Source organism: Uranotaenia lowii, chromosome 1 (assembly GCF_029784155.1).
Source record: "Uranotaenia lowii strain MFRU-FL chromosome 1, ASM2978415v1, whole genome shotgun sequence".
NCBI classification, from domain to species: Eukaryota; Metazoa; Arthropoda; class Insecta; order Diptera; family Culicidae; genus Uranotaenia; species Uranotaenia lowii.
The window spans coordinates 123,836,174-123,850,682 of record NC_073691.1 but is presented as its reverse complement, the minus strand read 5'-3'; the positions used below and the strand labels follow the sequence as shown (position 1 = coordinate 123,850,682).

The 14,509-nt window shown below is 40.3% G+C and overlaps 1 protein-coding gene across 1 annotated transcript; it reads left to right on the top strand.

The window, feature by feature from the left end:
• The first annotated feature begins 5,033 nt into the window (after window positions 1-5,033).
• Window positions 5,034-11,636, top strand: LOC129737892 (uncharacterized). Its single transcript, XM_055729058.1, has one exon. It carries the CDS (start codon window positions 5,034-5,036, stop codon window positions 11,634-11,636), a length of 6,603 nt encoding a protein of 2,200 aa, XP_055585033.1.
• Window positions 11,637-14,509: the final 2,873 nt, after the last annotated feature.

The window sequence follows — 14,509 nt, the reverse complement described above, 5'->3', positions numbered from 1 at the left end:
TAAAAATCAGTTAAAAATCACGAAAGTTTTTGCGGAAAAGGTGTTAGGGCTTATTTTACCCCGCCCCCCCCCCCCCCTTCGTGGTTTAAATAGGAATGTTTAGTGTAAAGAGTGCGTACTTTATTTTGTCTTTGACTACATTTACGCTTAAATGCGAAGAATGTTTTAAATTTTTTGATAATTTTTTTTTTCACCATCCGTTATTGTTTTAACACAATGTGGACCAAATACGAAATATTTCGTTTTTTCTACGCTCGCCGTGGATGTGGATGGATACACTTACAAGCATGATTCAAATGTTTTAATTTTAATTATAAAACTATAGGGGAGAGTGGAGATACTTGATCCCCTTTTCTTGTTTTCAACATATCTTTTTGGAAAAATTTAGCAACTCGCCGTCTTTGACATTTTCTGACAGCTTGTAACTTCAAGTTTCTATGCTCCAAAAATTAGAACGATAATTGAACCCGTTGATGAACTAGAAGCATTTTCGTGGGAGTAAAAAAATTGCGATTTTTCTGAAGTTATGGGAGACTTGATCCCCTATTAGGATATATTGACAGTTCTACACGAACACCACCTAAGCAGGAGGCCTCAGCCCTAACCTCAAACCATGGGAGAACAGAATCTATTTTTGAGAAGGGCGCACCATAAACGCGGTTTTCTGGTACTAATATCGAAAAATTTGCCCTGCACGCTCATTTTCATTTAACCATTTTCGAATGAAAAATAACCATTTTTTAGTTTTTTCTGCAGAACTTCCAATATGGTTATTTTTCATAAATAATTCATGTTACAAATTTAACCATTTTCCAACTTTTGGATTATTAACCAAAAATAGAATGAAAATTTAACCTCAATCGAAAAAGACATTGCATAATGGCAAAGTTGTACGCGTTCAGAAGTTTTTTATTCGATATCGGATGGATTTCTGGAAGTGTTAAAAGTATTTCAATTGTAGGATCAAAAAACATAGCACACCCGCTGCTGGAAGGTAATTCATTGCTAATATTATCGTCGAATTCGACAGGTAACAAAATTTATTTGTAGGAAACTTATGGCCAATCTTTAATACCATTCTTCCTCTCATAGTCAGCTAACAGGTGCTATGGTCATCCTGTGTAGGATCACAAAAATGCCCCCAGGTACATCCTACAGCGGGCTACCGCTGGCAGGCGATATGTGAATCGTCAGCAGTTACGCTTGTAACGGAAGTAAACTCCGCGGTCAGTCGGAAAGAAAAACTGGCATTGCTTATGCCATTTCAGGATGGCAAATCAGGATAACTTCCGGACGGAGATCTATTGCGACTATCATGTTTATCAAAAATCTCTAAAAATTTGGCCTCAGGAACAGTAAATGTACCTTATGACAAGATAAACATGTTTTGGTACCCCGTACGCTACTTCCAGGAGCCGAATCATCAACTACAAGCTACTTCCTCTTGCGTCACGTTCACCGATAATGGCTTCACCTCTTGTACCAGCTACTGGTGCCAACAATCATCCGGCCCAAATAAATTTGAAAGCACCTAAAAAGAACGTCCCCCAGTCAGCCAATCCGTTTGAAGGCTTCCATTTGTCTAGGCCCAACAGCAACCTTCAGGTAACAGTTTGTACTGAGCCTATTCTACAACCGATGGCACAAAATCAATGTACCGTCCCAGAAGGACTTTGATTCCTGTCGTCAAAAAGCTATTTAGAATAAAAATATGCTAAATACTATCACTAATCTTTTCTTTGATTTTGCTATTGAACGAAAAATGACGATTTTTATCGAAAATTGTGTAACAAATCCTCATGAATCTAAATAAGCAGCTCATTTGAATTTCGGTTGAAAAATAACCATTTTTCAACTTCTTCTCCAGAATCACATTCGGTTGAAAAATAACCATATTCGAACTTCTCCCCTAGAAGTCATTTTATGACTTCTCATGGAGAACTCATAAAATGACATTTCCCGGGAAAAGGTCAAAAATGGTTATTTTTGAAACATAAATGGTTTAATAATTTCTAGCGTGTGTGGAAAAGCGATACACAGATGTTCGTGTTTTGATTTTTTGGGTGTTCAGGGGTGCCAAGTGCATTGAAATTTGGAAAATGATTATATTTTTTAATTGCATTGTTATTGAAAAACCTTTTAATGAGTACTGAGAATTTGCAACTTCCCAGTAGATTTCTATTCGAATGTGAAATTAAACGCATCATTTATCAGCACGACAAAACAACTTACTGTATCGCACAATTCTAGAGTTTGTTTTGATTAGGTCGTATGAACCAATATAAACAAAACTGAGTTATTTGCTGCAAACGATTGATAAGCATGTATTTTATCATTGGTAAAAAATTGGTTTCATTTTATCATTAAATAACTTTTGTACAATGATTTGAATTTAGGACGTATGATGACTTTCTCATTTTTCAGTGCAATTTGGTTTTTGCGTCATTTTGCATTGCAGTGTACTTGCCGGGATGCAAAAGGTCGCTAAAAACAATTTGTCAGGTTGGTTTTTACGACGTTATGCTTCGTCGCGTAAAGTTTTTTGTCAACTAATGAAAATTCGTGTAAATTTATACGAAAACTGTGTCCAGAAGTGATCCTAGCTGTCCTAATAAAATAAATGGCTCTAAATTTGTGTTGGGTGAGTACCATCAGCTTCTTTTTCCACTGTGTGAATAGTTAGTATTATTTTTTCATTACAGAGGCAAACGAAATAATCAAAACAGATGTGCGATGCTTTTTCACACTCCTTTAATGGCCAGTAGCGCCAATGGTAGTGGTCGAAAATGTCCGGGCGAACTCCCAACGGCAAGTCCTACGATGCAATAATTACAAAGGCAATCGCTCAATCATTTCCGCGTACTAATTGGGTAGGATTGTCAATTAAAACCTTTCATCAAACAACTCCGAATGGATAACTGAGAATTTGGGCCTATCAGATCAGTTTTGGTTACCAGAATTATCAATTGATCAAAAGGACGTTTGAGCCAGAAGAGAAATGCAATATGTCGTAAGTACCACTTCATTCATAAGGACTGAATTAATGCAAGTTTCAAGTACATCATCATGTTCTGCGTTCAGTTTTAGATTAAATTTCGAATTTGCAGACGAATTTGACCAGCAACAACAAAGTAAGAATTAAAAAGGTGTTTCGGGACTTTAACATCGATTTTCTCAAAACATGCCAAGTGGTTCTTAAGACCTAATCAAAACAAACTCTAGAATTAAACGATGTAGTGAATTATGTGGATTTGTTTTAAATAATCAGAGCATGTTGGCGATTATTTTCAAAGTCAACATAGACGGGGCTCCATTGATTTACTTGCTTGAACAGTGAATGATTTTGCATTCGTTTAGAAGTTAGACACTGCTCTTTTTTAATCTATCAAGCAGTACATGAAAATATATATATAAGATGTTTCGAATTCACCTTGAAAATTCATTAGCAAAAGATGGCTTATCTTCATACATTATTTAGGGACGCCCCGTAATGAATTCAAACGTTTAGCTGTTGATGTTTAAAAAATTTAATCAATTCAAAAATATTTTGAGTTTAAAACAAGCAATAACTGATTTAGTAACGCACCTAGCATCACTGGTGAGGCCGCCAGCAAATCAAAATTTGAGGTTATGGCTGAGGCCAATTTTTCGCCAATACTATCGTCCGTATATACCCTTATTGAAGGAGACTTGATCTTTTATTCAGGAAGCCCTAATCCTTGTATGAAAATCAAACTAAACCCCAAGATAGAATGTTAATGGACTATTTTGGTCATGTTTGTTCATATTTCACAATTTATAGCAGACATAAAAAGAAAATTCTATAACTTTGTCTCAACGCTAATAACATTGCATACTTAAAGGCGCTATTTTTTTTATAATTAAGAGAAAATTAATTATTTTTGCTCTTTACTTCAGACAATTGTTTGATAAATATTAGTTTTTGGATAAATATTAGTAACTTCGTAATCAGCAATCATAACGATCAATTCAGAAAAAGAATATGCCGTTTGGAAGGGGGATCAATTGTACCCAACTCTAGGGGATCAATTGTACCCATAATCAACATTTTAGAAAACGTTTTCTGAAAAAAAAGTTGAAAGTTTTCCATTCCTTGAAAGTATGGCATTATGAAGTTCATTTTACGCTCGAACGATTGATACATTGGAATAAATATTTTTTTCATAATTTGACCATGTAAGGAACATTTATTTTAAAGTGATGAAAAAAGATCTTTGTTCGCGTGGCTCACCGTGTATGGCTACCGTAAACGATGTGTCAGATTTAGGTGGAATTTACGACGATTTGGAAACCTACTCTAAGCAAAAGAAAGAGCTGTCCTAGGGAATAGCAAAGGAAAACGTGAGTCGAAAAGTGGCTGAAATTAATTATTAATAAAAAACCTAGTATTTAAAGCGCGTAGGAGGAATTCAGTTGGCTAGTTCGTAGGAATCGCAACAGTCAGTTGCCCAGAGATTGGTCAGTATAAAATATATAATGTAATGTAAGATGATTAACAATTGATTGAAACCTAGGTAAAACGACAGATACGAACGAACATTTGTAGCCAACTTTATTACCGGAATCGACTTCTAGGTAGTTAAACCGTGCGTAGAATAGCAAAGGTTGCCATAAATTGTAGTGGTACAAATATCACAACGATATTTAAAACATCTCGTATATTGGACCATCGTAAGTTACTAATTGAAGTACCTATTGTATTATAACCTCAAACGATATCCTCTATAGCTCGCGAGTTAAACTCAGCAAGTCAAAGTCAGTGCATACTACCGGCCGACATATAGGAGACACTAAATTGTAGGTTGAATTTGTAATCAAACTTGTACTGAAATTTAATGGAATTTATTACATTTTAGCTTTAAAGCTTAGTGCTATTAAACCTTAGTGGTTTCCTTCACATCAACCGAATATTTCTTTAAAGAATTTACGGATTCAGCATAACCGGTAGGCATAATAATCCCACGGCTTTGGAGATGGATGGACAATCAAAGTCAGTCGAAAACAATTGCATTATGTGCAGCAAGCCTGATTCATTGGATAATCTGGTAGGATGCGATAATTGTTCGGCTTGGGCTCACTACGACTGTGCTGGAGTTTCCAGTTCTATCGAGGCCACCGATCGATCATGGAAATGTAGTAAATGCCAACCTCAAAACCCCGATAAAACCAAGGGCACATTGTCTCACGAGAAAGCGTCATCCAAAGTCGGATCGCGCAGTAGCCAACGATCGATCCGTGTTAATACAGAATTGTTAAGGCTAGAAGAAGAAAAGGCAATGGCACTGAAAGCGTTAGAAGAAGAAGAGCAATTCCAACAGGACCGGCGGAAAAAATACCTGAAGAAGAAAAAGGAAATAGCAACAGCGTATCTCGATCGGAAATATGATGTTTTATTGAGAGAGTCGGAAGGAAGTAGCAAAGGCGGATCGATCAGTGGTCATAGTCGGGAAAAGGTAGAGAGCTGGTTGGGAATAAACACAGCAGGACGGCGAACAGACCGGATACCAGAATGGGAATTCCCTCCGATAGTAGAAGCTTCAAAACCCCCCATGCACGATGATCAAAACGTTTCGTCACAAAATACGTACACAGCTATATGTAATGACACACCTCGGGATGCTCAACTACCAGCATCATCGACCTCTACGCCCCAAAGCAATCAGCCTTTCAGCAAACAAACTGGTGTTTTATCCCCCGGCATTCTTGGTGGATTGGCGACCCTGCAAATCTCGCCCACAGAAGCCCAAATTTATTTAGCATCCCGTTTGGTTCCGAGAGTGAGCGTACCGAACTCTTTCGCTTCTAAATCTTCTGAAGTAACTACGGCTGAGTTTACAAGAATAGGACCAACAGCCGTTCAATATTCCGGTCCATCGTCAACCGTTACTACAGAAGCTTCTAAAGTAGGTCCACCATCGAAGAGGATTATGGATGATAGGGCAATTCTCTCGACAATAATAGAGGAGAGAAGCGGATTGCAGAGTAACAACACTTCGAGTTTACTAAATATCTCGGCTCTGAATGCTATGCCGCAGGTTTCAGTACCTTCCGAAATTATAACACACATTGGGAGTTCAGTACTAAATAATAATCGGACGCCATCGAAGTCGATTCCTCAAGCTTGTATACATGTGCCAACGCCATTAACTACGATGACGACCGACTATGTTACAGGCAACAAAGTTCCAGGATTTATGCCCATGGGCCCACGACCATTGGCTACCAAGGAGGTAGAATATCCGAGACTCGAGGTTCGTCAAGCGAATGAAAATACCTTAGGCTACCCCTACGTCACCTGTATCCCCGTCAACCGCTCGTCACATGCCAGCAGTCAAGTGTATTCTTCCTTATATAAATCATCATGTCCAAATCCTAATGAGGTGACCTGGATGGTAGATCCAAGAAACGCAGCTCCTATTCCAAGTAGTTTTATTAATCCAGCTGGTCCTAATATTCCCTTTGACCTCAACTGCCAGGTCGATGAGGTTGGCACGAATACACAACAATTGCACGAATCTTTCGAATGCCCTGTCCCAGTAGAAGTAGAAAAAAGGAACAATCAATCAAAAGGCTTTACTCCAAACCTTGCACAGAAAGAAGGAATCTTCGAACCATCTAAAGGACAGCTGGCGGCTCGACAGGTTATGGCCAAGGACTTGCCGAATTTCTCGGGCAACCCCCAGGAGTGGCCATTGTTTTTTGTCACATTTCGAAACACTACAGTATCTTGTGGGTTTAATGACGCCGAAAATCTAGCCAGACTCCAGCGATGTTTAACGGGAGAGGCTCGTGAAGCCGTCAGCAGCAGTTTACTAAGTCCGGATTTGGTCCCAGAAATTATTGAAACCTTACACATGCTGTATGGTAAGCCAGAAATTCTTTTACACTCAATAATTCAAAAACTTCGTGCCACCCCACCTCCAAAAGAAGATAACCTCCGGTCCATAATTAACTTTGGATTGGCAGTAAAAAACACAGTAAATCATATGTCTGCAGCTTCGTTAGATGACTATTTATCAGACCCAATGCTGCTTCAGGAGATGGTCCAAAAACTACCGACACAAATGATGATTGAATGGTCGCGGTTTAAAAGAAAAGTACCAGGCGCTAACCTCCGTACATTCAGCACTTATATGTCAGATTTAGTATCGGTTTCTGCAGATGTTGTTATTCCAGAAGTAGGAAAACCTAACAAAAGTAATCGACAGAAGCTCTACTATCACCATGAACAAGAGATGGAAGGGGAAAAGCAAAATAAGCCACAGGATTATATTAAAAGGACATGTGGCTATTGCTCCGACACCGGACATAGAATATATCAATGCGAACAATTCAAAGCGTTAGACATAGATGGACGATGGAAGGCGATAAAAGAAAGACAACTTTGTCGCATCTGTCTTGCGTTTCATAAAAGATGGCCTTGTCGTTCGAATAAGGATTGCGGTACCGACGGTTGTAGATCCCGACATCATCATCTATTACATGACCCAGCAAAAATGTCAAATCGGAATACTGAATCACAGGAACAAGTTGAACATCACAACCATCACTATACCACTTCTTCCTCCTTGTTTCGGTACCTTCCTGTAGTGTTGGAAGGGAATGATAAACGGGTTGAAATATTCGCTTTCTTAGACGATGGTTCCACCGCAACGTTTTTGGAGACTTCAGTAGCTAAAGAACTCGGAATTCGCGGTCCAGAAGATTCTTTATCCATAAGCTGGACCGGAAACATTTCACGAGAGGAAAAGGGATCTCAACGCATATCGTTATCCATAGGAGGAACGCAACTAAAATCACGATTCATATTGAATAATGTCAGAACCGTACAGCAACTCAAACTACCACGGCAGTCCTTCCAATATGAAGAAATGAAAAGAACATACCCACATTTGAGAGGATTACCGATACAAAGTTACGTAGACGCTGTACCCAAGATGATAGTCGGTTTAGAACACGTCAAAATTCTAGCACCGTTAAAAATCCGCGAAGGTCGTGGCAGTGATCCTGTAGCCTCTAAAACACGTTTGGGATGGTGTGTGTATGGGAAACAGGCAGCCGAATTCAGCACAGTAGAACGGCTAAACGTGCATAAGATAAATGATATTAGTAATGAGGAATTACACCGTCAAATAGGACAATTTTTTGAGAGCGAAGCTGTGAACACATCCCGTACCCTGGAATCCGAATCCGACAAACGCGCAATGCAAATATTGAAAAAATCAACCAAGAGGATAGGTGACCGGTTTGAAACGAGTTTGCTATGGAGATATGATTTTCCTTGTTTTCCCGAAAGCCATTACATGGCAAAGAAGAGATTGTTGGGTCTAGAAAGACGCCTATCTAAAGATCCACAGTTGAAACAAATCGTTCAAGATCAAGTAAATGATTATGTCCAGAAAGGATACGCCCACATTGCAACTGACGATGAGTTAAAGTATACAGATCCTGAAAAAGTCTGGTACCTACCTCTTGGAGTTGTCAGAAACCCGAAAAAGCCTGAAAAGGTCCGTTTGATCTGGGATGCTTCAGCAAAGGTTAATGGGGTCTGCTTCAATGACATGCTACTCAAAGGACCGGCTATGTTGACATCTTTACACACCATCTTGTTACGTTTTAGACAGCGGAATATTGGAGTCTCGGGAGACATCAAAGAGATGTTTCACCAAGTGAGGATCAGAGCGGCTGATAAACAATCTCAAAGATTCCTGTTTCGTCACGACACAAACGATAGTCCACAAGTTTACGTCATGGACGTCGCAACCTTCGGGGCAACGTGCTCACCGTGCATGGCGCAGTATGTCAAAAATCATAACGCAGAAGAGCATGCCTCACGGTACCCCGACGCCGTAAAAGCCATCATCGACTTACACTACGTCGACGACTACCTTGAATCATTAGACACACCAGAGGAAGCAGTTAGACGAGTGAATGAGATAAGGTACATACATCGCAAAGGCGGATTCGAGATCAGAAACTTTCTGTCCAACTCTTCCGACGTTCTTCGACAACTGGGTGTACAACAACATTCATCCGACAAATCTCTGAACCTTGAACCTGGGGTGGATAACACTGAAAAAACTGAGCGTGTGTTGGGGATGCTTTGGAAGCCGACAGAAGACGTTTTTTCCTTCAACACGATGGTTTACGACGAAATTCAGAATGATGACTATCAGCGTTCACCGACAAAACGTCAGGTTCTGAGAACCATCATGCGCCTCTTCGACCCGTTAGGTTTGGTAGCACATTACATAGTGCATGGAAAAATTCTCATGCAAGAAATATGGAAATTTGGATCAAGTTGGGATGAAGAAATTCCAGTCGAACTGTTGGATAAATGGAACAGATGGAGTCGATTGCTAAAAAACCTGAACACAGTGCAAGTTCCCCGATGCTTTTTCAGTGGTATCAATTCCGATAGCCTTGAAGACCTACAACTACACGTATTTGTAGACGCAAGTGAAGCAGCGTATGCAGCCGTAGCATACCTCCGAGCTATAATTGATGGCGAATATTTCGTCTCGTTTGTAACAGCAAAAACTAAAGTAGCTCCATTAAAACCTTTATCCATCCCTCGATTAGAGCTCCAAGCCGGCGTTCTGGGAAGTCGAATCGCTCAATACATCTGTTCTTCATTGAATTTAGCAATAAAAAAACGAGTACTGTGGTCGGATTCAATGACGGTACTGGCATGGCTTAGATCGGATAGCAGACGTTTTCACCAATATGTAGCAGTTCGAGTAGGCGAAATCCTGACATGTACAACCGTGGACGAATGGCGCTATGTACCATCGAAACACAACGTAGCGGATGAGGCAACAAAATGGGGAATAGGTCCTAGTTTCTCCTATCAGAACCGGTGGTTCACTGGTCCAGAGTTCCTAAAACAACACGAATCTGCTTGGCCAGCATCCTCTAATCCAACCAATAATACCGAAGAAGAACTTCGGGCGATATTTCTATACCACGGCGTAGTACCGCAGTCTCTATTCGATCTTATGGCGTTTTCGCAGTGGAGACCGTTACTTCGACGAGCAGCTTATTTTATGCGAGTAGTAAATAGATTCCACAAAAAGCATCAATCAGGACCTTTGACATCGGAGGAATTCAAAGCAGCAGAAAATCTTCTTTGGCGCCAGGCGCAAATTGATGCGTATCCAAACGAATATTCGGCCCTCGAGGAGAGTCGAGAAACCAACAGCCCAATTGAAATTGCAAAAACAAGCCCGCTTTACAAGCTCTCACCGTACCTGGACGAATATGGGGTAATAAGGATGAACAGCAGAATTGGGGCGGCTCCCATTACCCAATTTGAAGCTAAGTATCCAATCATTCTGCCACAACAACACCGTATCACTAAACTTATTATCGACAGCTACCACCGACGTTACTTGCATGGGAATCATGAGACGATAGTCAACGAGATGCGTCAAAAGTTTTACATTAGTGGACTTCGAGCCCAGGTCAGAAAAGTAAGCGCTGAGTGTCAAACTTGCATTATTGAAAAAGCTAAACCCCGCCCTCCGATGATGGCTCCACTTCCACCGGCTCGCCTTACTCCATTTGTCAAACCTTTCACCTTTGTTGGCGTGGATTATTTCGGGCCGATTCTCGTGAAACAAGGTCGCAGCCTGGTGAAACGTTGGGTGGCACTGTTCACATGTCTCACGGTCCGAGCAGTGCACCTCGAAATAGCACACAGCTTGACGACGAGTTCATGCATCATGGCCTTTCGTCGTTTTATCGCGCGCAGAGGATCGCCTGCAGAAATTTTTTCTGACAATGGCACTAATTTCCAGGGAGCAAAAAATATTCTTATGGACCAGTTACAACAAATCCATCAAGTCTGCGCAGTAACGTTTACAAACTCCAACACGCGATGGAATTTCAATCCACCGGCCGCTCCTCACATGGGTGGTTCGTGGGAACGCCTGGTCCGTTCAATCAAACTGGCTATGGAGGGAATTTCGAAGCATCCACGAAATCCATGTGACGAGGTATTAGAAACAGTAGCGTTGGAAGCGGAGGCAATAGTCAATTCCAGGCCTCTCACGTATATACCTCTTGAGACAGAAAACTCTGAAGCGCTCACTCCCAACCATTTTTTGTTGTATGGCGAACGTGGCATTACCCAACCGATACGTTTAGTGGAACCAGAAGGAACAGTCCTCAGGGATAGTTGGAAGCTGGCTCGCAATTTGGTCGATATGTTCTGGAATCGATGGATTCGGGAATATTTACCTACAATTACCCGAAGGACAAAATGGTTTACGCCGGTGAGACCTTTAAAGTCGGGAGACCTTGTACTTGTGGTAGATGAGAACAAACGAAATGGATGGATTCGAGGTCGTATTTTGAGCGTCGTCAAAGCCGGTGATGGACAGGTGCGGAAGGCGTATGTGAAAACAATTAACGGTGAAAGTCTTAAACCAGTGGTGAAGTTGGCGTTACTTGATGTTAAGACTACAGAAGGCATTTCATCCGTCGGAAATCCACGGGAGGGGGAATGTTCGCGTGGCTCACCGTGTATGGCTACCGTAAACGATGTGTCAGATTTAGGTGGAATTTACGACGATTTGGAAACCTACTCTAAGCAAAAGAAAGAGCTGTCCTAGGGAATAGCAAAGGAAAACGTGAGTCGAAAAGTGGCTGAAATTAATTATTAATAAAAAACCTAGTATTTAAAGCGCGTAGGAGGAATTCAGTTGGCTAGTTCGTAGGAATCGCAACAGTCAGTTGCCCAGAGATTGGTCAGTATAAAATATATAATGTAATGTAAGATGATTAACAATTGATTGAAACCTAGGTAAAACGACAGATACGAACGAACATTTGTAGCCAACTTTATTACCGGAATCGACTTCTAGGTAGTTAAACCGTGCGTAGAATAGCAAAGGTTGCCATAAATTGTAGTGGTACAAATATCACAACGATATTTAAAACATCTCGTATATTGGACCATCGTAAGTTACTAATTGAAGTACCTATTGTATTATAACCTCAAACGATATCCTCTATAGCTCGCGAGTTAAACTCAGCAAGTCAAAGTCAGTGCATACTACCGGCCGACATATAGGAGACACTAAATTGTAGGTTGAATTTGTAATCAAACTTGTACTGAAATTTAATGGAATTTATTACATTTTAGCTTTAAAGCTTAGTGCTATTAAACCTTAGTGGTTTCCTTCACATCAACCGAATAATCTTCAAGTAACATTTTGTGAAATTTTTCAAACAAAGTTCAATTACTCAAACAATTATTTTGTTAAAATTTTTTAAACTACAAGCATTGTTAATTTGCTCATTTTGGTACATTTTTCTAGAACATTTGATCTTTGTAAGACATTCCAGTTTCGAGATATAGCTAAGGAATCAAGTATCCCCAGGGATCAAGTATCCTCATTCTCCCCTATAACTAAAAAATTGAGCACAACAGTACAAATAACTTAAGAAAACTTAATACGTATAGTAAGGTTGCCAGAATTTTTGCAACACGTATCTGGCCCGGACAAATCCGAGCAGTTTTTTATAAAAACCTGGCAAAATCCGGGCATTGATTTCAAAATTGACTACCAAAAATCCGGGAAATATCCGGAAATTTTTTTTTTTCAAAACACAGAAATCACTCAACAGAAATCAAGAAAAAAAATGTTTTCATTACAATCATCGATAGATTGTAAATCGTATTTGAGGCTTCCAAAAAACCTTTCATGATATTTTTTATAAAAAAAATGTCGTTTTGGAGGCATAAATAAAAAAAAATTACAACACTATTTTTTTTATTTGCCAAATTAAGTGTATAAATCAGGGCATTTTTTAAATGACATCCGGGTAACCGGGCCGGGCCAGACTGTTCCAAAATTTTGTATTAAATATCCGAGCGAACCCGGATAAATCCGAGCAATCTGGCAACATTAACGTATAGTTTTGTCCAACGGTCTATGAGGTATTAAATGCCGAATTTGCGTGTTTCTGTTAAAAATACTACAATTCATTAGAATAGTTTTAATTGATATTCCTTATGTAAAAAAAATTCAGTGTTTTAATAGCAAGTGCGAACCTGATGGGATTCCAGCTATTATCTATTGTCGCTGCATCGAAGCTGGCTAGGATCTACAACAGATCATTCCAGCAACGAACATTTCCAGACAAATGGGAAAATTCGTTTACGTTTCCGGTGTTCAAAAATGGCGACCATCGAGACGTTTAGCAATATCGTGGTATTACCAGTTTGTCTGCAGGGTCTAAGCTCTTTGAAATAATTGTTGGCCAAGCCCTTTACGCGCTTCATTGCAGTACATCGCCCCTGAACAGCATGGGTTCATGCCTGGTAGATCGGTGAGTACTAACCTCATAGAATACACGTCGTTTTGCCTCAATCAGTTAGAAAATAAAAAAACAAGTCGATGCGGTGTATACAGATATCAGAGCCGCTTTTGACGCGATTGAACATAAGATTTTGCTCGCTAAGCTTGCCAAGCTTGGCATTCATGACAACATGATTGCTTGGCTGAAATCCTTTCTCATCGAGCGCGCATAATGATCAAGTACGGCACTAGCATTTCAAATCCTTTTACCAATCGATCTGGCGTCCCCTAAGGGAGTAATTTGGGGCCATTATTATTTGCGCTATTTTTTAACGATCTGATTACAAGCCTAGAAGACGGAACGGAAATTGGTTACGCTGATGACCTTAAAATATTTCTGCCAGTGGAATGTACTGCTGGTTGCATCCGCCTCCAATCTCTGCTGAATCACTTTGTTGAATGGTGTAGACAGAACAAACTTACAGTCATTGTATCAAAATGCTCTGTGATAACTTTTCATCGGAATAAAACTCCGATCCCTTATGACTATAGTATCGGCAGCCAGTTTTTGAAAAGGGTCTTTGAAGTGGATGATCTTGGCGTGATCCTCGATGCTCACTTTTAACAGTCCACCCTCTTCAGTTATCAACAAAGCGAATCTTCAGCTCGCCTTCATCACCAAAGTGTCACGTGAATTCAAAGATCCTTTGTGCTTGAAATCACTGTACTGCGTGTTTTAACGGGGACTGGAAGGGAGCAAGGTTCATTGCGCCCTCGTCAGATCTATAACTGAGCATGCTGCTGTAGTCTGGGCTCCGTATCAATTAAGTTGGATTTTGAGGATTGAACGTGTACAGAAGCGGTTTGCCAGATTCGCCTTGCGACACCTGCCTTGGCGTCATCCCGAAGATCTTCCAGCATATTTGGATCGGTGTCAGCTTTTAGGCCTCGAAACCCTCGAATGTCGCCGAAAGACTCAACAGGCTTCTTTCGTTGTTAAGATTATGAATGGAGAAGTTCAATCGCCAAATCTTCTAAGGATGATAAACCTCAGTGCCCCGTCGAGAACTCTGCGATCTAATTCGTTGCTGTATAGCGTATAGCTACTCAGAGTAATGATGCTTATGTTTCAGGATGCTGAGCACCTACATCAATTCGAAGAATCATCCAGCCGATTTATT

What these genes read in the sequence shown, in the direction of transcription:
- LOC129737892 (XM_055729058.1), top strand. Translation starts at nt 5,034, where the DNA reads ATGTGCAGCAAGCCTGATTCATTGGATAATCTGGTAGGATGCGATAAT.